This window comes from Malus domestica, chromosome 02 (assembly GCF_042453785.1).
Source record: "Malus domestica chromosome 02, GDT2T_hap1".
NCBI classification, from domain to species: Eukaryota; Viridiplantae; Streptophyta; class Magnoliopsida; order Rosales; family Rosaceae; genus Malus; species Malus domestica.
In genome coordinates this window covers 32,959,211-32,984,684 of record NC_091662.1, presented here as the reverse complement: position 1 = coordinate 32,984,684, position 25,474 = coordinate 32,959,211, and the positions used below count along the sequence as shown (strand labels likewise).

At 38.3% G+C, this 25,474-nt stretch overlaps 1 protein-coding gene and 2 long non-coding RNA genes across 3 annotated transcripts; 1 reads left to right on the top strand and 2 right to left on the bottom strand.

The window, feature by feature from the left end:
• Positions 1-12,967: 12,967 nt before the first annotated feature.
• LOC108170561 (uncharacterized) lies at positions 12,968-13,959 on the bottom strand. Its single transcript, XR_001786937.3, has 2 exons — positions 13,562-13,959; positions 12,968-13,390 (listed from the first exon to the last, which is right to left on the bottom strand). It is a non-coding gene; the product is annotated as an uncharacterized lncRNA (long non-coding RNA).
• A 5,747-nt stretch (positions 13,960-19,706) lies between these two features.
• LOC103410726 (rust resistance kinase Lr10-like) lies at positions 19,707-22,185 on the bottom strand. Its single transcript, XM_008349400.4, has 3 exons — positions 21,369-22,185; positions 21,112-21,138; positions 19,707-21,005 (listed from the first exon to the last, which is right to left on the bottom strand). The coding sequence occupies exons 1-3, from the start codon at positions 22,042-22,044 to the stop codon at positions 19,894-19,896; spliced, it is 1,815 nt and encodes a 604-aa protein (XP_008347622.1). The 5' UTR covers positions 22,045-22,185; the 3' UTR covers positions 19,707-19,893.
• Positions 22,186-24,343: 2,158 nt separating this feature from the next.
• Positions 24,344-25,060, top strand: LOC114821943 (uncharacterized). Its single transcript, XR_003769807.2, has 2 exons — positions 24,344-24,666; positions 24,799-25,060. It is a non-coding gene; the product is annotated as an uncharacterized lncRNA (long non-coding RNA).
• The last annotated feature ends 414 nt before the right edge of the window (positions 25,061-25,474 follow it).

The following is a 25,474-nucleotide window of genomic DNA, read 5'->3' as shown; positions in this document are numbered from 1 at the left end:
AGAGGTGATGGGGGTCATCAGGGAATTCATGTAGGCTTTGTGCTGCCTTTGAACCCTTCTGACCATGGATGCTCCCATTGGTCTGGTGGGCTGCCCATTTTTCCAACTACATACCATTTCCGCCCACGATATGCAGGAGTTGCTTTCTTAACAAGATTAGCTATCCCATCAGTTCTTCTGACTTCCTTCCCCTTTTGGCCATTTTGAAGCTGCTCTGTACTTCTTTGGAGTTTGGCTTCCATGTCCTCTGCCTCGTCAGAAACTTCATAGTTTCGAAACTCGTCAGAAACTTCATAGTTTCGAAATACTTCTGACAACGCCTTGGGTTGGGAATCACCTCCTAAACGTTGAAAAACGCTTCGGGAAGTATTTTTTCTTGTTGCCTGCTTAAGCCTTTCGCGGGCTTCTCTTTTAATTAACTCGTGATCAATAAGGACTCCAGCTGGGGGAATCTCGAGTTCACATTCACACTGGCATTTACTACACATAACCAGCCCTTTGATTATGGCAGCCTTTGGGTACTCGGATGGTTTGCCTATCCCTTCCGTAGGTAGTTTGGCTAGTTTCCCTTCTTCTTCTTCCCTTATAATTTTCCCTTTTCCTTTCTCTGCCCAGGTCATGTTGAGCATGTTTACCGGGGCTTCAGAAAAGGGCAACACAGGGTTGACTATGACTACCTCATCTGGTTGGGTAGTCCTGTGTCTTTCTCCTTTGAGAGGAGCCAAACCTGTCTCATTTCTAGAGCCTAGAGAGGCTTTATTCAGTCTCTGTAGCATTTGAAACAATGTATTCTGTAAATCTTCTGGCATGTTTATCTTTATCTTCAGATCAGAGGGTCCCACTGGGCGTGCCAAAACTATGTTCGTCGCAGGAATCTCCTGGCGGACGAACACACAGCTCCCCTGGGAGAATGGCGTCGGTTGAGGGTATCTGTCGTACTTCTGCTTTCTTCTCGGGCTCGCTCGGGCAAGCCTTTGTCGGGCAGATCTTGGTCGGGCAAGACACACTTCGGGCAAGGCTCGTCGGGCAGTTCTGAAAGAGAAGGACAGAGTTAATTTGAAAGGGTGCCTTTGTGGGGCCTTAGGTGTAGGCCTTAAGGCTCACAATCAAGATTAACTTTGTCGTGCTCAGGCGTGCCACTGCCATCTTCAGTATGGCAGATGTTGAATGGGTGTTAAGCTTTGATTGAATATGTATACGCCCGAGAAACCAAGTTAGATATAACAGGTGCCTTTGTGGGGCCTTAGGTATAGGCCTTGAGGCTTCCTGTCAAACTAAACCAGCGCTTGGATGTATCATATTTGGTCTTTTATGGTTGCCAGAGTCTTATCACTATTATACCTTTGATTATCTGAATCCAAGAGGTAGGACGAACCCAAATGAGTGTCTTTGTAGGGCCTTAGGTATAGGCCTTGAGGCTTCTCATCAGAGTTAATCCTTATACTCGGACCAACTAGACCGCAACATGAAATGAAGCTAAATAGATGCCTTCGTGGGGCCTTAGGTATAGGCCTTGAGGCTTTCTATCAGAATTCACTCCATGCTTAAGCCTTTTCTACGAATCAAGATATAATAGCAACAAAACGGAGAAATAGATTGATTACTTGCGCCCCAAGTAACTTCGGACTTCTCGCTTATCAAGGATTGTCGTGGATGGGTTGAGTCCACATAGAGTTCTTTTTTATGCCTTGAGGCCAAGGACTTTTAAACTGATCTTTAAATTACATGCCCGCGGGCTTAAGACTTAGATCTGATTTGAACTCTGACGCGATTCAGATCGGATTCAAGTGCTGAAGACTCATTTTCATTATGACTTTGCTAGAAATAACTTGTATATAACTGGGAATATATAACATGTTATTGTGCTTTTAAAAGAAAGAAAAGACAAAGACAGAGCAAAGATAGTCGGGTAAGTTTGAACCTTATCGGCCAAGGCTGAACTTCTTACAAAATCTATCTTTGTGGCTCTGTCAGAGGTCTGAAAGCTTTTAGAGGGGTTGACAGGGGAGAAGAGGATACAAAATGAATCGATACCACCATGAACAAGGTAGCAGAGCTATTACAGGGGTTTGGGAAGGTTTATCCCGAATGGGATGAAGGCTTGTGCTGACTACAGCTTCGTTGAAGGCAAATCTGGCTTGAGCAGAGTTTTGGCTTTTGTTTGTTTGTTTGAGTGTCCTTAATTCTGTCTTCTCTTCCTCCTTTTATAGACGACTTCAGCTTGGGTTCCTGTAGCAATAGCGGTGCCCGAATGCGGTTTGGTGATGACTCACTAGCTTTTTTACATGAATGCCACCAATAAAGTACTTTATTGGGCTGTGTAGTGACTGAATAGCCTACCCCCTGTGGTCTTTGAGCAGGTAAGCAGGTGGCCTTTGTAACTTGTGCCCAGCCGAAAGCCTCTTTCCTGCCTCCTAAGTTTTCCTCTGGGCCTTGGGTTTGGGCCGACTTTCTCTCTGGCCCAAATTTCAGATTTTATCCCAAACACACCCATTCCCTCAACCCGACCCTCAAATCATGCACCCAATCCCCCTCTCTCTCTCCCCCAAATCATGCTGTGAAGCCCTCTTTCTCTCCCCCAATTCCTGCACGCACTCCACCGACACCAGAACCCCGACCCTAAGTGTAAATTGACTGAACTGCCCCCAACTCATATCCGTTGGATCTGGATTAAAGCAGGCAAAATGATAATTTTATCTACCCACCGGACAGCCCACTCCAAAAGCTCAGTTGCAGAGTTGTAAATAAGGTGAAATCAGGTGGCAAACAATTGACTGTAGCCAGGCCAATGCCCCTAAAGTTAGGCCATATCCAACCGAAGGATCCAGAGGGTCAGAGAGCAAAAAATAACCCGAAAATCATCTCCAACCGAGGGTTAGGCCAGAAGGCTCGTGGACCCCACGAAATCTGAAAGGGCTAGAGGATTGGCCCAATCCAGCCAGCTAGCCAGCACCGGGCTAGGCCAAAAATTCTAGCATTCCTGTCGGATATAACCAACAGGAATTCTAGGCCAAATTTCAAATGCAATAGCTAGCTGACATCAGCTAGCCGTTATTTTATTTATTTATTTATTTTTATATTTTTTTTTACACAATTTTTTTCCTATAACTTCTACTTTTTTCTAGAACTTCCTATAATCTCTATTTTACAAAATTTGTTTTATATTTTTTCTAAATTATATTTTTTTCCTATAACTTCTATTTTACAAAATTTGAATTTAATTTAAGTTGTTTTTTTTAAATAATAAATTATGTTGTAGTTTTTTACAGTACTTAGCCGTTGGATTTGAATTTGAATTTAAGTTGTAGTTTTTAAATAATAAATTATGTTTGGCCCTCAGTTGGATACGATTTTTTGTGACAGGGCTAAAACGAGCCCTATGGCTCTTTGGCCCTGGGTTGGAGATGGAGACAAATATGACATTGTATTGTTCATTAAAATATTAATATCTTGGAGGGCCAGAGGGATAAAACGAGCCATTTGGCCAGCCTTCAACTGGAGATGACCTTAGCTCTCTCTTCTTGACTACTTTCTTGATTGGTTGATACAAATGGTGTGGATGCCTTCTCCTTTTATAGGCATGGATGGAACCTTGGAGAAGTATGGAAACATCATGTTAGAGACATATAGATAATTCCACTAACTTCCTAAGCTAGAATTATCTACACTAATCTTGCATGTTGGTGGAAACCTCACCATTCTTCTAGACACCAACTTAAGAAACAACCTTCTAGTCCTTTCTACAAATGACTACTTTAACTTGGATAATCTAGCTAACCAACTTTAGTGAATGTTCTAGAATTCTTTATTCTAGATTTGTGTAGGTTGTTCAATGAGATGGGGTTGATTTCTTTAGCATACACTAAGATATAGTGTGCTATTTTCTATTTCTTATTTTCTTAAATTAAATTTCACGATTGTCCGCTATTGAAAAATTTATCTTTTGATGAATTTGGGCGCATATGTTGGAAATTTGTTGTGGGTTAGAGGGTAGGTATAATGTGACGACCCGTCCCTACTTTTCATAGAAATTTTCTTTTTGTTGGTGTAATTTGACGGTCATACCTTTTTTGGACAAAAGTGGAGTGTGACATGGAAGTGGTTTTCGGCTTTCATTTTCATTTTATTGGTTTCGTACTAATTAGTAGTCGTCGCTACGAACGCGTGGACGCGAGTTAGACCCGATACGGATCTATAACGAAAAAGTTATGTTTTGTTAAAGTACGTAATCACGAGTACTTTTGTACACGCGCGTACAAATTAACAGTGTTGGAAACACTGTAAGGAAGCATATCTTTACATTAAAAATTGTACAAAAATCTGAAATCAAATCCTTCCCTTGATTTGTGGATTCATGTTCCCCCCTTCCTAACAAATCAATTTTCTTTTCCACCAATCCCTTTCGTCCTTTCCTTTCTCCCTAAAACCGTCATAACCAATCACTTTCTTTTCCCTCAAACTTGGCACCAATCAGAGCACTTAAACTCACTCTCTCTCTTCTCTCTCTCCCCGAAAGCTTTATCTCATTCTCTGCAACATACACACATACACACAGGCACGCCAAGCTACCTTCACCGTGTGGTTCATTCTCCGATGGCCTCACCACCCTCGAGAGCCCTCATTCTCGAAACCTGACCTGGTAGAGGTCCCTCCTCATTTCTCCTTCCTTGCACCTTGGAACCACCATGGTTCTCGAGTTATTCCGACGAGTTTTCGCCGTTCACTGCTTAAGTAAGCCCCGGGAAATCTTAAAAACCTTCATTTCATTCCTATGGGTCGATATTGATCTCGTGTGCATGTTTGGATCGAACGTTTTAGCACAAAAAGCTCGAGGATAGAAGATTGCTCATTTTTCCAGCCACGGATCTTTGGCCATGTGGCCAACTTTCAGACCAAATTTTCGATCAATACCGTCAATGTTTAGACTTCTAGTAGGTATGGATCTATTCACTACATTTCTAGCTTTATATTCGTTTTTGTATCACTGAAAATGGTTAAGAATCGAACTAGAAATTAGCCTTCAAAGTTGGGAAGAAATTCCTCGATTTCTGGAAATCTTGGACCGTGGCCATTTGGCCACTTTCAAACCATTTTTCCGGCTAGCTTTGTCCATGGTACGACCCCAAATGGACATAGATATATTCCCTGCATTCCTAACTTTATTTTGGTTTTTGAATCACGGATTTTGGTTGAGAAATGAGCTCGTTTGGAGCTCTGAAAGTAAGGCCTGCAACCTGCAAAAAGTCGCAGGTTTCGTGAAGAAGGCGCGTGGGCGCGCGTGAGGGAGCCGCGTGAGTGGCGCGTGCCGCGCTTGACTACCAGTGCAGCTACCTTGTGGCGGCGCGTGGTGGCGCGTGAGTGGACCAAAAATCATTCTAAAAATTTTTTTAGGTCCGTGACATCGAGTAGATTGATTTCGTATATTTAAAACCCACGTTTAAGTAATCTACAGAGGTTTTATTTAAGTTTCAATTTATGTGTTATTAAACTAAGTTAATTAGTAATTTCACGTATAAGGGAACGTATTCCGGGGACGTATGGACTTAAGCCAGGCTATGAGGCTTCGTTTCGACTGTGTATCAGTGAGTGGGCAGTTTATTTTATACTTGTATATATTTATAGTTTCCATAATTGCGTATTTACTTCATTTTTACGCTCTTATTGCCAAGTATTCGTTGTTGTGAGATAAATTGTGATAAATTCTGTTATATGGTTGGGATATTACTGTCATGACATACATATCTGTACATGCTCATCTTGCTGCACCGGTGTTAGTACTCGCCCCAGGGCCAAGGCCAGTCCTTCACGTGTATGTTCACCTTGCACCGTTCGCTCGCCTTGGATCCAAGTTAGGTGCCAATCATGTCGGGCAGATTGCATTATGCAATCCGACTTGTATGTGACCGTACTTCTGCACTAACCTTCACGTGATCGTAGTACTAAAGCGTATGGATTATACCCAGTCTTGTCGGGTAGAATTGCATTAGGCAATTCTGACTCGTGTGCTAGCATATATTGATGAGCAATTGATTATCTCATGATTATATTACTGTGGCATTTGATATATCATGACTTTGCATTATGGGCAGTATTGCGTTCATCACACACGTGATGTAAGCATTCTTGGTTCTTGAACCTAATCTTCGAATCTTGCCACCTCGTTGAGCACGAAAAATGTGTTAACTTTTACTCAAGTTTTGGGCACTTTAGACAACTTATCGTCATTTTAGAGAATCGTTTTGGAAATCGCCCCTAGACTTTAAATGACGAATCTTCCTACCAAGGAAGTTTTGTTTTGGGAGAAATGAGTTGCTAGCCCCACAGTCGGGCTAATGCATTAAGAGTTGAATCACCAGGGATTTACCAATTGTTTTTACCAACCCTTCAAATTAGGAAACCAGAAATGGTTTTGTTTCTTTGTTAGCACTTATTTGTTTACCCTTTCTTAGAATCTTGGCGACGTAACATATTCTAGAAATGTTGTGAACGATAATCTAGTGCTAAAGTGGTATCATTTAACGAAAGACCATCTTAGGGACAATCACTTTTGGTCCTGTTAGCACTAATATCTTCAAACGTACTAATGTTCATGTTGGATCTTCAGGAGGAAGATTAACTCTCGATAAAGTTTAATTCCAAAGTAGATTATTAGCAAGTTCTTTTTCCAACCTTGGAACTTTCCAACCAACGCTAATTCCCAGATTTTCCTTTCATTGTTATACTCATCAATTGGGTGAGTATAGGCTTGCGAGGGTGAGTTGTCATATCTTAGGGGTAACAGAAATCCCAAAAGCAATAATCAAATCCTCCTAGGATCAATGAACTACTTCACTTAACTAGTTCATTCCCAATCACCTGAACGGGCTCTAACCCGTAATCAGCCTACAGTGACGCTACAAATCGACGATGATGTCCGATATCCAGAAACCATTGACCAGTATTTGGTGGTATGATTTCTGATACCGGATGCAGGTACTAGTATCTGGGAGTGATACCTCTAAGCCAGAATGCCAGTTCACAGTTTCAGGGTAACGAACAATGTTACAATACCCTCAGCGCGTTAATTAGCGGCGCGACTGCTAACCTGATTTACAGTGACTACTTGAGCCGAAGAACTAAATAGTGGAAATTTAGGAGTGGAACTAGTTTTGAGGAGCTTACGAAGACCTTGTAGTACGTGACATAGAGAAAAGAAGTAGTATTGTTCAATTCGAGGACGTATACTTTTGGCGTCATTTCTCAATTTCCTTCAGAGCCGTCACCAATTAGCGAGGTAAGGTACACCTCGATCCATTCTCTATACAACACCAGTTTTTCCTTACATCTTTTCGAACCCTTAAGAGAAGACGACACGTAACTTTTATGGAGGGCCCTTGTCGCATAACCAACCAAACACTTTATCTTAGGAACCTCAAACCTATCCACAAAGCAAAAGGTCAAACCCTAGAATCGTACCTAGACTTCAACAATTCAGTCGGTTGACGACTAAAACCATTAGTCCTACTTCAAGTTATTGTTCTTTCCGATTAACTATTAGAAACCGAGAATTCTTTCATAGCCTAACGAAATTCGGAGTAGTCTTACCAATGACTCTCTCTTCAATTTTAGTGTTTGGGAACACCAACATTCAGTTTATACCATTTCCTCAATTAACCCTTGTTAGTTAGTACTTTCTTGGAAGACGTGATCTTGGTAAACGACAATCTTTCCTTTTTTCCAAAAAGGGTTTAGTGGAAGAAGGTTGAAATTCTTGCAAGGTATTGCAAAACTATGATATCTTGATCTTGTCAATTTATCGACAAATTGTTGGCGATCTTTTCGGCTACCGTGTTTCTCCTCACTTACGACCGAGGAAAGTTAATTTAGGTTGGGTTATTGCAAATGACTAAAGTTTCTAACAACTAAAGTGTTGTCTCATCTTACCCTTATTTTACACCTTTTGTTAACTCTAATCATTTCGAGATCCAATGTGACGTGTTTTTTGGATGTTTCGACTGGGCAAAGGCAACATGATAGAGTATTGCTTTTATTTTCCAATGGTTAGAACCATTCGAAACGAACCATCTTATTCATGACCTAAAGTCAACAGTCATCATCTTTATTCGAAAGATGGATGACACTTCTTTGTGGAGAAACGTGTTCAAATCTTCACTAACCTCACAATCACAAATTTCTCGAGTACACTTTCGCTGAGAAAGAGCTAAATTTTTTATAGCGATGAATGGAAGAACCAAACCAACGTCTATGATTGCATTATTGTGTACTACCCCAATCATGCAAGCATATTGTTGCTACAACAACAAAAGACGTATCTACCCTTGAACGTCTTTAGCTTGTCTTATCCCATTCTAATCGGGATTTGTGAGTATCGATTTGACAATACTTACAAATGATCAAGAATTGTTCAAGTCGTTATAATCCCTTCTTATGTCTGAGTAGAGATAGGAAAATATCGTTATACGCTCCTTGTATGAGTTTCTTGTACATGTAGAGATTTTGGTGATGTATGGTGATTATCAATTGATGTGGCAAGTCAATTCGCTTTTCGTTGGTTCAAAAGGACAACATTTTCACCTCTTGGTGATGGAAGGTATTCTAGTTAACCTTGGGTACGTGTCTACCCTATTGCACTTCGTATTGCACTGTCTAGAAAAACCATTGATGTTGGGAGTGCAATTGTGACCATTAATTTCTAAATCACCCAGCAATTACTCGGTTAAATGAATCTTTACCGTGCTGATTGGATACCTTGAAAACTACTGTTATAATTGATGTTTTGCATTCGATCCAGCTTTCTCATACCCTAGATTAAATGGACTTGCTTTAATTCTCAAAGTCTCGAATATTCTTTTAGCCTTCTCGACGTAGTCACTATCTCAATAAGTTCGAGAGAACTTCTCTTTATAGAATTACTTACTAAGGCGTTGTGGACTACGTTGACTCGACTACATGGCAGGTGTGCCACTATTATATCTCATCGTGATGCGAGTTTTACTACTAGTTATTGAGATGGTCTTTTTGAAGGCCACGTGTAGTAAGTTTTGTCATCGGCTACATTTCACCTTCAGACTAACGGCTAGTCTGAGCGACTTACTTGGACCTTTTATGGTATGTTGTGTTTATCTGCTCTTTTGTGGTAACATGATCGTATTAGACATTTATTTCTGTTAGAACTGCTTGTAACTGCACTTACAATTTTGGGTCTTGGTTGTGACACGGTTAAGATGTGGTTTGGAGATTCTTTGCTTAGCACTTGTTTGACGGAGGAGTTTATGAACAAGTGTTAAATTGTGCGAGTTCACAATAGAGAATTGCTTTATTGTTGTTGATACCCAAAGAGGGTTAGTGTGTGGGCACGGTAGAGACTTGGTTAGACGTTGTTTGCGTATTTCCCCAATGGAGGGCATGATAGTAATATTACACCCTTGGGAATTTGTTACTTGCTTATCATGACAACGATGAGTTATCGAGATCACGGGCTGCAAACCGTAATATCAAGGACTTATTCGTTGGATTCGTTAAGCAAGTAAATAGGTAGATTCTTTTACGTTAATGCTTACCTAGTACTTATGTGTTTGTTGTATTTTACCTATTTATTACTTGGGCTCGACCCAAGGATATTACGTACTTCTTTCAGAGTACACGACGCGCGAGAGTGTAGTGGAGAAAATCCTATGTTCAGTTTCAAATCAGTACAACTACTTCAACCTTATGTTGCTATGTATATGTATTTTCGGCGGAATGTTAGTACATATAAATATTTTAGACGTTTTATTTTTTTGCGAAAACTATTATATTATAGTATTGTACTGAAGAAGAAGGAAAGTATGAGTTGGAGGCATGAGAGAGGAATCATTGCACTCCGATCGCGACGGAATGGCATTTTCCCTTTTGTGCAACTGCTTTGACTTAATTTCTTCGTTATGTACACATATTTTATTCTTCCTATCTTCGAGTTTTGTGTAACAAATGATTTCAAATTTTGGGGACGAAAGTTTCTTAAAGGGGGTAGATTGTGACAACCCGTCCCAACCTTTCATAGAAATTTTCTTTTGTTGGTGCAATTTGACTGTCATACCCTTTTTGGACAAAAGTGGAGTGTGACGTGGAAGTGGTTTTCGGCTTTCAGTTTCATTTTATTGGTTTCGTACTAATTAGTAGTCGTCGCTACGAACGCGTGGACGCGAGTTAGACCCGATACGGATCTATAACGAAAAAGTTACGTTTCGTTAAAGTACGTAATCACGAGTACTTTTGTACACGTGCGTACAAATTAACAGTGTTGGAAACACTGTAAGGAAGCATATCTTTTACATTAAAAATTGTACAAAAATCTGAAATCAAATCCTTCCCTTGATTTGTGGATTCGTGTTCCCCCCCCCCCCTTCCTAACAAATCAATTTTCTTTTCCACCAAATCCTTTCGTCCTTTCCTTTCTCCCTTAAACCATCCTAACCAATCACTTTCTTTTCCCTCAAACTTGGCACCAATCAGAGCACTTAAACTCACTCTCTCTCTTCTCTCTCTCCCCGAAAGCTTTATCTTCTTCTCTGCAACATACACACATACACACAAGCACGCCGAGCCACCTTCACCGTGTGGTTCATTCTCCGGTGGACTCACCACCCTCGAGAGCCCTTATTCTCGAAACCTGACCTGGAAGAGGTCCCTCCTCCTTTCTCTTTCCTTGCACCTTGGAACCACCATGGTTCTCGAGTTATTCCGACGAGTTTTGTCCATTCACTGCTTAGGTAAGCCCCAGGAAATCTTAAAAACCTTGATTTCATTCCTATGGGTCGGTATTGATCTCGTGTGCATGTTTTGATCGAATGTTTTAGCACAGAAAGCTCGAGGATAGGAGATTGCTCAGTTTTCCAGCCAAGGATTTGTGGCCATTTGGCCAACTTTCAGACCAAATTTTAGATCAATACCGTTAACGTTTAGACTTCTAGTAGGTATGGATCTATTCCCTACATTTCTAGCTTAATATTCATTTTTGTATCACTGAAAATGGTTAAGAATCTAACTAGAAATTAGTCTTCAAAGTTGGGAAGAAATTCCTAGATGTATGGAAATCTTGGACCGTGGCCATTTGGCCACTTTCAAGCCATTTTTCCGACGAGCTTTGTCCATGGCACGACCCCAAATAGACATAGATATATTCCCTGCATTCCTAACTTTATTTTGGTTTTTGAATCACGGATTTTGGTTGAGAAATGAGCTCGTTTGGAGATCTGAAAGTAAGGCCTGCAACCTGCAAAAATCGCAGGTTTCGTGAAGAAGGCGCGTGGGCGCGCGTGAGGGAGCCGATTGAGTGGCGCGTGCCGCGCGTGACTACCAGTGCAGCCACCTTGTGGCGGCGTGTGGTGGCGCATGAGTGGACCAAAAATCATTCTGAAATTTTGTTTAGGTCCGTGACGTCGAGTAGATCGATTTCGTATATTTAAAACCTACGTTTGAGTAATCTACGGAGGTTTGATTTAAGTTTCCATTTATGTGTTATTAAACTAAGTTAATTAGTAATTTCACGTATAAGGGAACGTATTCCGGGGACGTACGGAGTTAAGCCAGGCCAAGAGGCTTCGTTTCGACTGCGTATCAATGAGTGGGCAATTTATTTTATACTTGTATATATTTATAGTTTCCATAATTGCGTATTTACTTCACTTTTACGCTTTTATTGCCAAGTATTCGTTGTTGTGAGATAAATTGTGATAAATGCTGCTATATGGTTAGGATATTACTGTCATGACATACATACATATATGTACATGCTCATCTTGCTGCACCGGTGTTAGTACTCGCCCCAGGGCCAGGGCTAGTCCTTCACGTGTATGTTCACCTCGCACCGTTCGCTCACATTGGATCCAAGTTAGGTGCTAGTCATGTCGGGCACATTGCATTATGCAATCCGACTTGTATGTGATCGTGCTTCTGCACCAACCTTCACGTGATCGTAGTACCAGAGTGTATTGATTACACCCAGTCTTGTTGGGTAAAATTGCATTAGGCAATTCCGACTCGTGTGCTAGCATATATTGATGAGCAATTGATTATCTCATGATTATATTACTGTGGCATTTGATATATCATGATTGTGCATATTTCTGGTTATAATGTTGTTGTGTTATTGTTTACATACTTACGTAGTATGTTTTAAGGAAACTATACTTGTTTTACGGCGAATGATTAGTATATTCGAAAATAAAGGTTTTTGTATAAGCATTGTTTTGCTGACCCACTGAACTTTGTTTTTCGCCCCTCCAGGTTTAGTAACTGTGCTTACATGTATACGAGGATTCTGGCAAATCTTAGGAGATGGTTACCTTCAGTGGTATAACCCTCATCCTATTTACTATGTTGTCTTATGCTCTGACATCACGTGTGAAAAGGATTCAATCCCGCTCACCCGCACACTCTTTTGATTAGGCACTTTTAGGTTTAATTTCTTCACTTTTTTCCACATCACTATACTTTATGGTTTCGTCACCTTCCAGGTGTCGGCCAACACAACTCGATTCGGAGTCCAAGGAGACATTCCGGGTCGGGGTGTGTCATATAATCAAATAAGTTGGCTTTGAAAAAATGAAAGAGAGATTTTAGACATTGGGGAACAATTTCTAATAAACAAAACAATATTGGGAAGCAGAGCATGCTCATGATTGGTAAACACTTTCTTTCCAAGTTTATTTGCCAACATATTAAGGAGATATGCAAATAAGCATTGTTGTTCAAAATGAAGTTCGGTCCAACGCCGATGTTTGTCAAAAGAAAGAACATTGTATGCCAATTAGTGGGCCGGAAGTGCAGGCTGGCCCGGTCCTGGAGGGAATCTGTTATATCCCAGTTAGTACCAAAACTATTCACTAAGGTGTTGTGTACTTGCTTTTCCGATTTGTATGTTTGGCATTACGGTTCTATTTCTTTATCTTTGTTTCAATATCTCATCACTCTTCCTAGCTAAATAGATTATAGAATGTAAAAGTGTAGAATTATAATTGTATTGATACAATTGATCTCATAAGGATACATATATACATATACATATATATATAGGTCGATTGACTTGATGTACAAGTAAACCTAAGTCCACTGAGATTTACAAGACCTAGCCCATAAGAATACTAATTAGATTCTCCTACACTAACAACTAGAATACGTCAAACAATGCAGGTTCCTGCTTTGTATGTTTGATAATGAACAACAAAGATGCGGTTCTTTACATCAGATAGAATTATTGTGCTAGTATATTTAACACTTCCATAGTAGAATTGGAGAAAACATACAGATGAACAAAGTCATTAGAGAGAGTGGCCATCGTTTCCAGCCCTCGGAATTGAGCGCTTAATAGTGAGAATGCAGCCTGTAGGAGTATCATTTGGTAAGCGATCTGAAACACAGAGTAAAAATAATAAGCCAACCTGATATAATCTCCACATTTGGAACAAAGCTAAATGTTTCTTTATTCGTTTGGGGTTTATAACTTAGTTTATTAGTTCAATTTAAAAGTAAAGCCAGATATAGACAGGTATGTACGAGAGAAGGGAGAAATGAGACGTACCTAAATCATTTTCCTTATGCTGTACATATGATGTGGATTGTGGAAGTGGTTGAAATCATCATGAGCTAGCTTTGAGTTACTGGTATAAAATTGGGAAAATTATTCAATGGTATGTAGTATTGAAATGATACAGAAAATCAATGACTAAGGGGGGGGGCGGGGGTATTGCGTCCGGAATTTGATGGACTTTGCTTGACTCTCAAATTAAGGTGTATTCAATTCAAAGGCTACTTAAACAACTATGAATAAATTTCCCCATGTTGATCTTCTTTAACAGATCTGGTATGAGTTGGCTGTTCATTTGGACTTCAAATACTTGAAATCTCTATGGTTTATCAACTATTTCAGACTTTGTATACTTTAATTTATAACTCGTGGTCTGGTAATACAAGGAACAACGATTTAATCTTTAAATTGTCATCAATGTGAAACTGTCATCTGACTGTGTCCCAGATGACGGCTGGTGTTCCAGTTGACGGGTTATTAACAATCATCTGCTCTTTTATGAGACGACAGACGACAGCAAACTAGTCGATTAAGCCAAAAATTGTACCAGTGCAGGTTGGAAATTGGAGGGAAGGTTCAATGGCCCTTAGTTCTGTCCACATCCAAAACACCTCCAAATCAAATTGACCTACGAATGCAGTATTCTACAAGTTAGATAAATAAATTCTATCCACAAAACTTTGTTATATGAAGGGTATGGGGAGCTAATTTCCTTCTGCTTTTCCTTACTTCCACAGTAGACAATGAAGTTCACAATCATTTGCTCCTCACCTCAAGTCATTGATGTAAACGTGTGGGACTGAGGAAAGTTATTCCTCATTAAGCACCAGTCCATTGTCTTTACAAGATTTTTCTGAAGTAGTATATATTACCCCAGTTCCATTCATCAATAATTGATTTGCCTGCATACGATAAATTTTAAAAATTCTCTTTTGACGAATATTTTGTCAGAATATTGGAAATTTGTTGTGGGTTATAGGGTAGGAAGAATCAAATAAGTTGGCTTTGAAAAATGAAAGAGAGATTTTAAGAAGTGGGGAAAACAAAACAATATTGCTAAACAGAGCATGCTCATGGTGGGTAAACTTTATTTTCCAATACATTTAGGGAGAGATGCAAATACGCGTTGCTGATCAAAATGAAGTTAATTCGGTCCAACACCGATGTTTGTCAATATCTTGGACAATCAAAGACGAACCAAACGTTGAAAGAGTGAAAGGATAGGTACTGCAGAAATTTGTTTCAAGATTTTTGAACTTTCTAAATAATGATGAAGGAAGTAATGTTATTGGTTAGTTATTTCATGCAGAAATCTTTAGGTGTGGCTTCAACGAAACGTAGCACTCAGTGCTATGGGTGCTTTTGAATCTTGTATTTTCAATCTCAACCATTCATATTTTGTGACACTCAATGCTATGTACTATTGAGGAAAAATTGGAAATCTTTCTCGTATAGAAAGATCAAGTGACTTTCTGAATTTGTTAAACAACCTTTCATACAGGCAAGCATCACTTAGTTCTAACTTCGTAATCAATCAAGAGGTTCTTCTAGTGAACCTAGTTTTCTGACAAATAATACAAGGAGAGCATCCAAATCGCACTACTATATTAGTGTGGTACATTTTTCATAGATTTATGTATTTTATCGTGTTCTTAAATTTGAATTTAAATTTTGTGTCCTGTGAACTTTTTATTTACATATCTTTAAGATTTGTACATTTAACATAAGGACGGATTCACTTAAATGTTACTTGGTGCTTGTTTCTATTTGTTTGCACTGTGGGCGCCAGGGATCGAATATTATGCATGGTTTATACAAAAATTCTTGAGTGATCCGGAGTATCGAATGGTTTAACCGTTACATCTTAAACTTTTATATTTTTAAATAAAGAATTAAAATATCCAAAGTACCGAATACTCAAAAGTACTCAAGAAAGTTCCAATTTTACAGCATGCTTGTAAAGGTGAATAGGGGAGGGGAAAATGAAGGTACCTTCAATCTGAATCCAAATTGGTGTAGGTGTATTTTCATGCTTTGGTATCTGTTAGCACATCTGTTATGTCCTAATTAGTACCAAACTAGTCACTAAGGTGCTGTATATTTGTTTTTCCAATTTTTTATGTAGGGTACAAATAATAAGCCAACCTGATAATTTTAAACGCGGCTTTACCCTAAATTATTGTAATTTCTCCATCTTTTCTTAATTATTTAAAAAACAATTTAAACAAAACAAAGCCAACCTAATAATCTTGACATTTGGAGCCATTTGTTAGAATATTTTAGTTGAAGGAGGAGGTAAATTTGGGAAAAGGAGTTCAGGTGGTAAATTGGCACAACTAAATATTTCTCTATGTATTTGAGCCAAAGCATCGCAACGGATTTGTAGCTTAATTGATTATAGTTAAATTTAAACCAAAACCTAAAATAAAATTGTATTCCCTTTTAAACATTATGTGGATTGTAGAAAATGGATGAAATTACATGAGCCTTGAGGATATATTTGTCCCACCAAAGGAGTTCTTACATTTTCATGATACAAAAGTTGAGCTAGTCTCTCCGATTTTTATGAGAATAACTTACATACACCTACGGCTAATCATGTTATTTTATATATATATATATATATATCATGTGTAAGGTTAAATGCTAAAACAAAAGGAGATAATTATAATTTTTTAAATTATACAGATGTGGTTCATGAAAAGTTATAAATATGTGAATCAGGATCGTCCACCATTTCATACACACAAATTACGAGTGGTCAAATCAAAGCTGTTGAATTTTCAAAGGAGCCGTGAGTGCCATGTGGAGGCATATGAACTCCCATCGTATGGTTAGGAAGCCAAGGGGAATTGAGCCTTGGAAAATACTAGTTGCGACCCCAAATCAAGTAGCCAGACTTTCAAGGGTTTTTGGTATTTATATTTGTTTTTTCCTGAAACACTAATAAATATTACGAAATTGTACTAAAAAAAAAAAAGAAATTTAGCTACATTCATAACTACTTAAAACAAGAAATTAAATATAAGATACCAAATCGGACACGAGAGGAATTGAGAGGAGAAAATATTAGATAGCCTATTTATAGGCTTAAGATTTTTCATATTCACATCAATGAGGATCTACAATATATATTAAGATAACCAAAACTTTCCCAAAGCGAACAATTGGTTTTACCTTGCAAACTTTGATTTTAAAATCAAACCGAACTGAGTGCATGTCTTCAGTTTGGTCCATAGTTTTGAGGTAAAAGTAAACCAAATCGAGCCATGTCAACCCCTAAACGATTAGTTCTTAGCCTTGTGCCCAAACCTAAATCATTATTTTCCTTGCAAGTCCATTAGACTAGCCTACCAAAAGACTAGGAGATAGTACACGTCGATTCATCAAATCACTTTAGTAATACTACCCTGTACAGCAGGATTATTATCATTAACTGTGAGCCTTCTTCGTAATCGTGTGACCAATATGAATTTCTACTTCTACTCGCAAAAATTGTAATTCATGCATGCAGTAGAGCTTTGGTAACGTTTTGCAAAACAGCCTTTTGTACAAATACAAAAACGATTGTACGTAAATTTAAGAATTTTGAACTTTAATCTAAACCACATTAAAACCGTGGTGGCGATGTCAATACGGGAAAAATAAGAGTTAATCATCAAATGTTTTCCAAAGCAAAGCTACCCAACTCAAGCATTGAAGATAAATGCAGCCGGGGTACGATTGCAACATATATAATCAAGGGAAAGATGATGAATATAGCCACAGATAAGGAGATCGACTAGATGTAAACAAAATGACTGGCCGTTTTTTTAACCTCTAAATTTGAGTCTATCTTCTTATCAGTTTCTTATCAAGTCTATAATGTTGGAATTTATTAGGTTTATTTAGGAAATTAATTAGAGATTTGATTTGATTTTGTAGTAGGGTATTTTGGCATATACGCATTAGGGTTTCTTTGGTTTATTGCTCTATAAATAGAGCTTGTAATTTAGTTAGAGAATAATTATTCACAATGTAGTCTCTTAAGGTTTTGTAGCCGTCTCGGCATTCTCAATTTGTTCAATAAAATTCTTATTATTTTGTAGTCTTGTTTGTTCCGCACTTTGATATTCAACTTGGTATCAGAGCGGGTTCGATCCTTATGGTTCAATCCGTTCTTGTTGGTATCAATTTGTTTTGTCACTTTTTGTTTTTTGGTTTAGTTTGGGTCTCGTTTAGGCTTTCGCTTCCGCTTTGGTCTATGTCCTTTGTTCTTGGTCACTCTGTTTTTTTTCGTTTTGTCTTTGGATTTCTGTTTATGTTCTTTGTCTTTGGATTTCGGTATTGACCGTCAAATTGTGTTAGTCTTGTCCGTAGATTTTTTACGTTTTCTTGTTTGGTTTTCAGTTTGTCCTTGGTAGTCTTCAAGAAAGGGAAAAAAAAAATTCTGTTTTTTGAAAAAAGGAATTTGGTGAATCCATCGCACTAGGATTTCTGCATTCCCCAGCCCCACCCTGCATCTGGATCAGTCCACAATCGTACCCTCGCGAAAAAAAAAAAAAAAAAAAGGAGGCTGGTGATGTTGGTTCGCACAGAAGAAAAAAAGGAAGGAGGTTGGTGATGTTGGGTCGCACAGAAGGTAAAAAAAAAAAAAAGGAAGGAATCGCACAGAAGGAAAAAAAGGAAGAAAGAAGGAAGAAAAAAAATATTTGGTTGGATTTTTTGTTTGTTTGTTAGGCATCGGCATCGACATTTGCACTGGTACTGGCATTGGAATCTTGCACTGGCATGGAAATCTTGCACTGGCATTGGAATCTTGCACTTGCACCGATGGAATTTCGTATTGAAATTGGCATCGGAAATCGGCATCGGCATCGACATCGGAATTTGGAGGCTTGCATCCACATCTGCTTGTTGGCAAACTCATGTCGTGTACCGCCATGAGTTTGACAGGGGGTGTTGGAATTTATTAGGTTTATTTAGGAAATTAATTAGAGATTTGATTTGATTTTGTAGTAGGGTATTTTGGCATATACGCATTAGGGTTTCTTTGGTTTATTTCTCTATAAATAGAGCTTGTAATTTAGTTAGAGAATAATTATTCACAATGTAGTCTCTTAAGGTTTTATAGCCGTCTCGGCATTCTCAATTTGTTCAATAAAATTCTTATTATTTTGTAGTCTTGTTTGTTCCGCACTTTGATATTCAACTTATAATTTATTTAATATGCCAACAAAGGCTACTTAGACAACTATGACTAAATTTCCCTATGTTGATCTTCTTTAACTGGTCTGGTATGAGTTTCTGTTCATTTTGGCTTAAAATGCTTGAAATCTTTACTGGTTAAGTAATACTAGGCAGATTAAATTTCAGACTTTGTATACTTTTACTTTAATTTATAAGTCATGGTCTGGTAGTACAAGGAACAATGATTTAATCTCTAAATTGTCGTCTGGTAACATTAGGAAGACGAAAACCAACTTGTTCAAAAGGTTTATGTGATGAAACGACAAATTTCAATGTGAAACTGTCATCTGAGTGTGTCCTAGTTGACGGGTGATTAACAATCATCTGCTCTTCTATGAAACAACAGACGACAGCAAACTAGTCCATTATGCCAAAAATTGTAGTCATATAAATTCTACCCACATCCAAAAGCTTCCAAATCGTGTTCTACAAGTTAGACAAATAAATTCTACCCACAAAATTATATGAAAGGTATGGAGAGCTAATTTCCTTCTACTTTTCCTTACTTCCACAGTAGACAATGAAGTTCACAATCATCTGCTCCTCACCACAAGTTAACGTAAACGTATGGGACTGAGGAAAGCTATTTATGTGGATGTCGAATACTCCGTTCTTTATCGTGGTTGGGAGTTGAGTGCTATACCTTACAGCAGGATCATGATCAATAATTGTGAGCCTTCTTCGTAATCGCTTGGCCAATATGAATGTCTAGTTATACTCGCATAAACTGTAATCCATGCATGCATTTGGGCTTGTTTGGTAACGTTTTACAGAACAGTTTTTTTGTTTTACAGATACAAAAAACGAATGTAAACTAGGATGAATTCATAAGCAATATAAGCAATCGGGCTATGAATGCAACATATAAGTAAGAGAAAACTGAATGCAGCCATAACTAAGAGATAGAACAGAAGAAAACAAGATGCAATGGCATTTTTTCTTGTTTAATTATGTATTACACTCACAATACTGCTTTTTTGAATATGTTTAACCTCCAAATTTGAGTTTATGTTCTTATCAATTTATTCTCAGCACTCTAATTTATTTAATATGATACAAGCTGCAGCACAATGGCAATTATGATCAATCATTTCCTGTCATTCTAATTCGGAGATGACTGGTAACTCTTGGCGATGGCGTTTTGCAAGCATAGTGATATCGTTTCTTGCTGAAGCGGCAGAGGAGAAAGGATTAGGAGGCAATTTTACGTTGTCTTCTCCTTCCAACATTTGAACGACAGCTTTCATTGAAGGACGGTCTACTGGATACCACTGGATGCACCATAGCCCCACAATTGCAAGTTTCGTGGCAATTTTAGCATCATTCTCTCCCTCGACGTGGATGCGTATGTCATCCCCTTGTTCTAGAAGATTATAGACCCATTCGGGGAAATAAACTTGCCCTGTATTCTCCTCTGTGACTTGAACATTTTTCCTGCCCGCAACCATTTCAAGTAACAACATTCCGAAACTGTAGACATCTGACTTGTAAGACACGGTACCAAAGTTCCTTGAGAACACTTCCGGCGCAATGTATCCCATGGTACCCCTAGCAGTTGTCATGGAAACTGCACTTTGGTCCTTGGAGCACAACTTGGCAAGACCGAAATCTGAGATTTTTGGGTTGAAGTTGTCATCTAATAGAACATTGTGAGGTTTGATATCGAAATGAAGGATTCGTTGGTCACATCCATGGTGAAGATACTCAATTCCTTTGGCTATGCTGAGTGTAATATGTTGCAGCTTCTCCCAACCAAGGAAATGGTTCTTGCTGTCTGCTGACGAAATGAAATTTTGCAGTGAACCGTTTGGTGCAAATTCATAAACTAAGGCTCGCCTAAATCCATCAGCGCAATATCCAACCAAGCGAACCACGTTAATATGGTGGATCCGACCTAATGTTCCCACTTCATTGATAAACTCTTCTCCATTTCCTTTGGAATTGTTGAGCATCTTTACAGCAACAAAGATCTCACTCGAAAGCTTTCCTTTGAACACTGTTCCAAATGTTCCCTGTCCCAACTTGTCTCTAAATTTATTTGTAATCCGCTTGATATCTGCATATGAGTACCTTGTAGGCCTGAGAGCTCTGTAGTTTTCCAAAAATTCTTCGATCATGGTTCGCCGCTCCTTTTCTTTTCGGTCAAAAGTATATACACGATGGAGTCCGAGAAGTATCAACACAAGTAAAAATGAACCAAGGACTGCACCTGCATATTTTAAGTTCAATTAAGAACCTCTACACTTAACTTCAAAATTGAAAAAGGAAAAAAAAAAAAAAATTCTTTCATGGTGAATATTGCATATAGAACGAACCTGTAACAACTAGTTTTTTCGCGGTACCTGTAGAAAGATTTTAATCCCATTAGTTCTTCATGTGTACCAAATCATTAAATCATTGCATATTATTTTACAGAACATTCTCAAGTTCTTGATTGCGAAAGGAACATTTTTTATCTATGGAACTTCAGCATCGGGAGCAAAGGGGTGATGCCTGACTAACTACTGCATGATTAATGCTTCAAAAATGTGAAGAAGCTAAGTAAAAACATGATGCGGACAAAAGACCATACCGTTTTGCTTGCTTACATTGAAGCACTCAGTTTCGAAGTTGGTGCGATTGTTGTTCTGCAGTCTACATCCTTTACCTCTCCTTTCACATCGGTTACATGTTGGTTTGGACCATTTCAAAGGAAGAAAATAATATGGTTCGAATATATCATATGGAACACTGAATGGAAAGTTGTACAACTTGGTACAAGATGTGAGGGAAAGACTGTCAACGAATCTATCTGAAGGTATAGAAAATATGTGATGGCTAGTCCCACTAAGGCAAGGGATTGTATCATAATATATATCTCTTTTTGCTGGTGAGCAATTAAATAAGGTATAGTCATATAGGTACGGCTCTTGGAATATGAAAGCAGAGGAAGATAAATTAAGTTTCGGAAGATGTCTTGGAAGACAATTATCTGGATCAAATACTTGAATCACCTGAGATTTGTAGTTGATACTAGTGATGAAGAACTTAACGGAAACTGGCAGCTCAAGCACCGTGTTGTTGCTTCGATCGCAGGATAAATCAAATCCAGGATAGCCACAGTGGCTTGGCTGTTTCTCTCTGAGTCTAAATGGGAATCGGATAGGCGGACCATAATCTCCGCAGCGTGATTCTGTGCACTCATTTTGGCATGCTCCAAGGTTTATCATGAGACCTGCCGTGAACAGGATGAAGAAAGAGATTGTCATCTTTGAGTCTACACAAAAATTTCTCACTCTCTCCCAAAATCCATCTAAAATAAAATGTATGGTCTTGGCTTCCCGGGCAGATAATTAAATTGCTGACTGTCCACATCAAAATACCTCACTTCCACTTGTGCAATGGTCTGCAAGTTATATGACTGGTGGATAAGTATATTGTATGTCCCCAGTTGCGACGAACGATGTGGGAGATTTCTTCTACTTTTCGTTACTTCCACAGTAGTCAATCAAATTTGTAGTCATCTGCTCCTAACCACAAAATTAATTTCGTTGTACCCTTTCGTGAAAGTAAGAAAGCTATTAGTGTTTGAAACGTCCGGTTTCCTCTCTCTCACAATGGCTGCAGAAAGAGTGCTACCCTTTGCACCCATATTGAGTTTTACCATAACGAGATTTTGTGAGTTTTACTACCAATTTATATTTTTATTAATTTGAGACTCGCATTCGCCTATTGTACCAACAATTTCATCAACTGATCTACATCACTGCTGAAGACCTAATGCAATGTTCTGTTATTTGGACTGTTTACTGAAAGATTGTTTTTTTGTGACCAAAATGGGTTCAAGTCGTGGAAATAACATCTTTGCAAAGTTAGTGTAAAGCTGCGTACGATAGATGTTCTTCTCTAGACCCTCGCAGAGAATCTTGTTGACTTGGGGTGTATTTTGACTGTTAAGGGCATTCATGCGATAAAACGAACGTGCGTTTGACACCCTTTGGAACTTAAGCAAATAAATACATATAATGCTCTACCAGGACTAGGGATGGGCAACGGTTATGGCGAGCGGGTAATATCGGTTATTTACCCATAACCGTTTATATTCATACCTGCATAACCGTTTAACCATTGGGTAATTGTATAAACGGTTATACACATACCCATAACCGTTTATAAACGGTTAACCATACCCATAACCGTGTACCCATTTAACCATAACCATTTACCCGTTTACCGATTTTTGAACTCGTTTGACCAGTCTACATGCTTTTTTTTAAACAACTTGAACATTACAAAAGAAAAATTTGTCATAATTTTCGTTTTCTGACAATTAAACACCACTATAGGTATATTTTAGTATGCATTTCCCTATTTTAATCATTTAAGTCATACAATTCCAATAATTGAAATAATAGTTTACGAACGATATTTTTTTGCTATACCCAAGCAAGTCTTTAATTATAAACCATATGATTACAAAGTAAAACTTCTAAAAACAAAAAGTAGTCATTATCTTCAATACTAGATGATTCAAAGCTCTAAAATATTCCGAAACTAAACACTTTCGAACACTAATGCTTTAACACGTTCAATCACAAAATCTCATCGACTCGTTGTCACAAAAAATGTCTACAAAAGAAATGTATAAATTGAATTAGTATCCCATTTAGGAACATCGATACCAATTAGCATGAATCCGATTAGCATCGACTCAGTTATGGATATTGACCGTTAGAGACACTCAGAAGAAAGAATCAGAACACCCTCTGGCCTTTGCGTCTCGAGTCTGTGGACGGTAATATATTAATGTTAGGAACATGAATTCGAGCCATGCATGCACTTAGTAGGCCCCCTACCCTACGTGAAGTTACAATTTCACCAATGCTGAGCGAGCCCTTGAGGGTATAAGGATATATATATTGAATGGGTAAATGGATAAATGTACATATTAAATTAAATGAGTAAATGGATATCCGTTATAACCGCGGTTAATAACCATAACTGATGGATACCCGTTATAACTGTGGGTAATACCCATAACTGCTCATTTAAGTTTCACGGATAAACGGTTATACCCATAACCGTTTGTTCGTCTAAACGGTTACTCATAATCGTAACTGTGAACTTTTAATGGGCGGGTAACCGCGGTTACCCAAACTCATAGGTATTTTGCCGATCCCTAACTAGGACCATAAGAATGAGTTACTCAAAAGATGAAAAACTTATTGGGTGTCAAAAGTATACAGTTTCTCTATTTGGAGTGTATTTGCACTGCATCAATTGATCTACTTCACTGTTGAAGACCTAATGCAATGTTTTGTTTTAGTATTTACACACTCAGGGGACTGTTGCATTCCTAATTTAGTTATGAATATGATTGTATAAATCTTAGTAAATTCTAGGAAATCTAGATAGTATTCTGTTTAGGTTGTAATCTTTATTGAATAAAGAATTTTCCTTCCATACTATTAAAAATAAAAAAAAAACTAATGAAAAGAGCTTAAAAAACTTTAAATGTTAACAAAAAACTAGTAACTTTATTTAATAATTATAACAAATCCCAACACTAAACTTGTCCAATCAAAAGCCCAAAGAATGAATTTTCAATTTTGCCCGAACGGCACTCCCTTCCCCGTTTAATGTTTCTCTCCCTTTCTCGATCCTCCTCCATCTATTCTCTGCTGTTGCTTTTATTTCCAATTCAATCACACTTCCTCCATTTTTGCAATCTCTCTCTCTCTCTCTCTCTCTCTCTCTCTCTCTCCACCCAATCTCTTTTTCATTTTCAATTCGAATTCCACCAATTCACAAATAAATTGAATCATCGAATCCGATAAGCACGGGCGAGCGGCTCAGTATCGGGCCTCTAGAGCTCAGTTTCTCCTCAAATAGTACGCTCTCTTCTCGTTTAGGTTTCTTGTTTAAAATATTTGCATATTTCTGATTTCGTTCCTGATTTCAATTCACGGTTTTTTTATATTTTATTTTGTTATTGAATTTCTGCAATCGAATTAATGATGAAGGTGAAGACCACGGCAGCCGGAAGCTGGAGCTGCTGGGCTTGGAGGGAAAGTGACAAACAAGGAGGTCAAGAGCTTGAACAAATGGTCAGAGCTGTTTCTTCATGCTTTTTGCTTTTCAATTTGTTAGGTGCTTCATTTGGCACCTCCTTTTTAATATGAGGGATGAGTTTTTATTATCTAATTATCTCTTAAAATTTCTTTTAGTTACTTTTCTAGTACATATACATCTTAAATAGTTTATCACAATCATCCAATTCCCATATGGTTTGACCTCTTTTCATTGTTGACGTGGGATTCTATCTTTGTGAATGTTGATCTATCCCTAATGAGTTTTAACTCGATTAAGTTATAATACTATATTTGATGTGTTCTGGGTGGAATGAGTGGAATTGGGGCCTGAGGTTTTCAAATTTCAATCCATGACTCAGAGGACGAGTAAATGGTTTTCAAATTTCATTACAGGAAGTTGTATTTGAGAATGGCATTGCATTGTTCTTTGGAATTTTAATCTTGATTATGAACAAACAAGCAAACAAAATCGTCAAACGTTTTTACATTTTTAGGATTGTTGGCAAATTGCTTAGCTAAGCAGGTTGCATCAGCCTTTTCCTGAGCGACGCGCATTGCGTCACCTACATTTAGGTGCCTGATCGTAGTTTTCTGAGACATTGGTTGA

Excerpts from the sequence above, each read along its gene's own strand:
- LOC103410726 (XM_008349400.4), bottom strand. The coding sequence starts at position 22,044 with ATGACAATCTCTTTCTTCATCCTGTTCACGGCAGGTCTCATGATAAAC. Across the intron at positions 21,139-21,368 it reads CAATGTAAGCAAGCAAAACG|GTACCGCGAAAAAACTAGTT; the intron begins GTATGGTCTTTT and ends ATCTTTCTACAG. Across the intron at positions 21,006-21,111 it reads GAAAAAACTAGTTGTTACAG|GTGCAGTCCTTGGTTCATTT; the intron begins GTTCGTTCTATA and ends TAAAATATGCAG.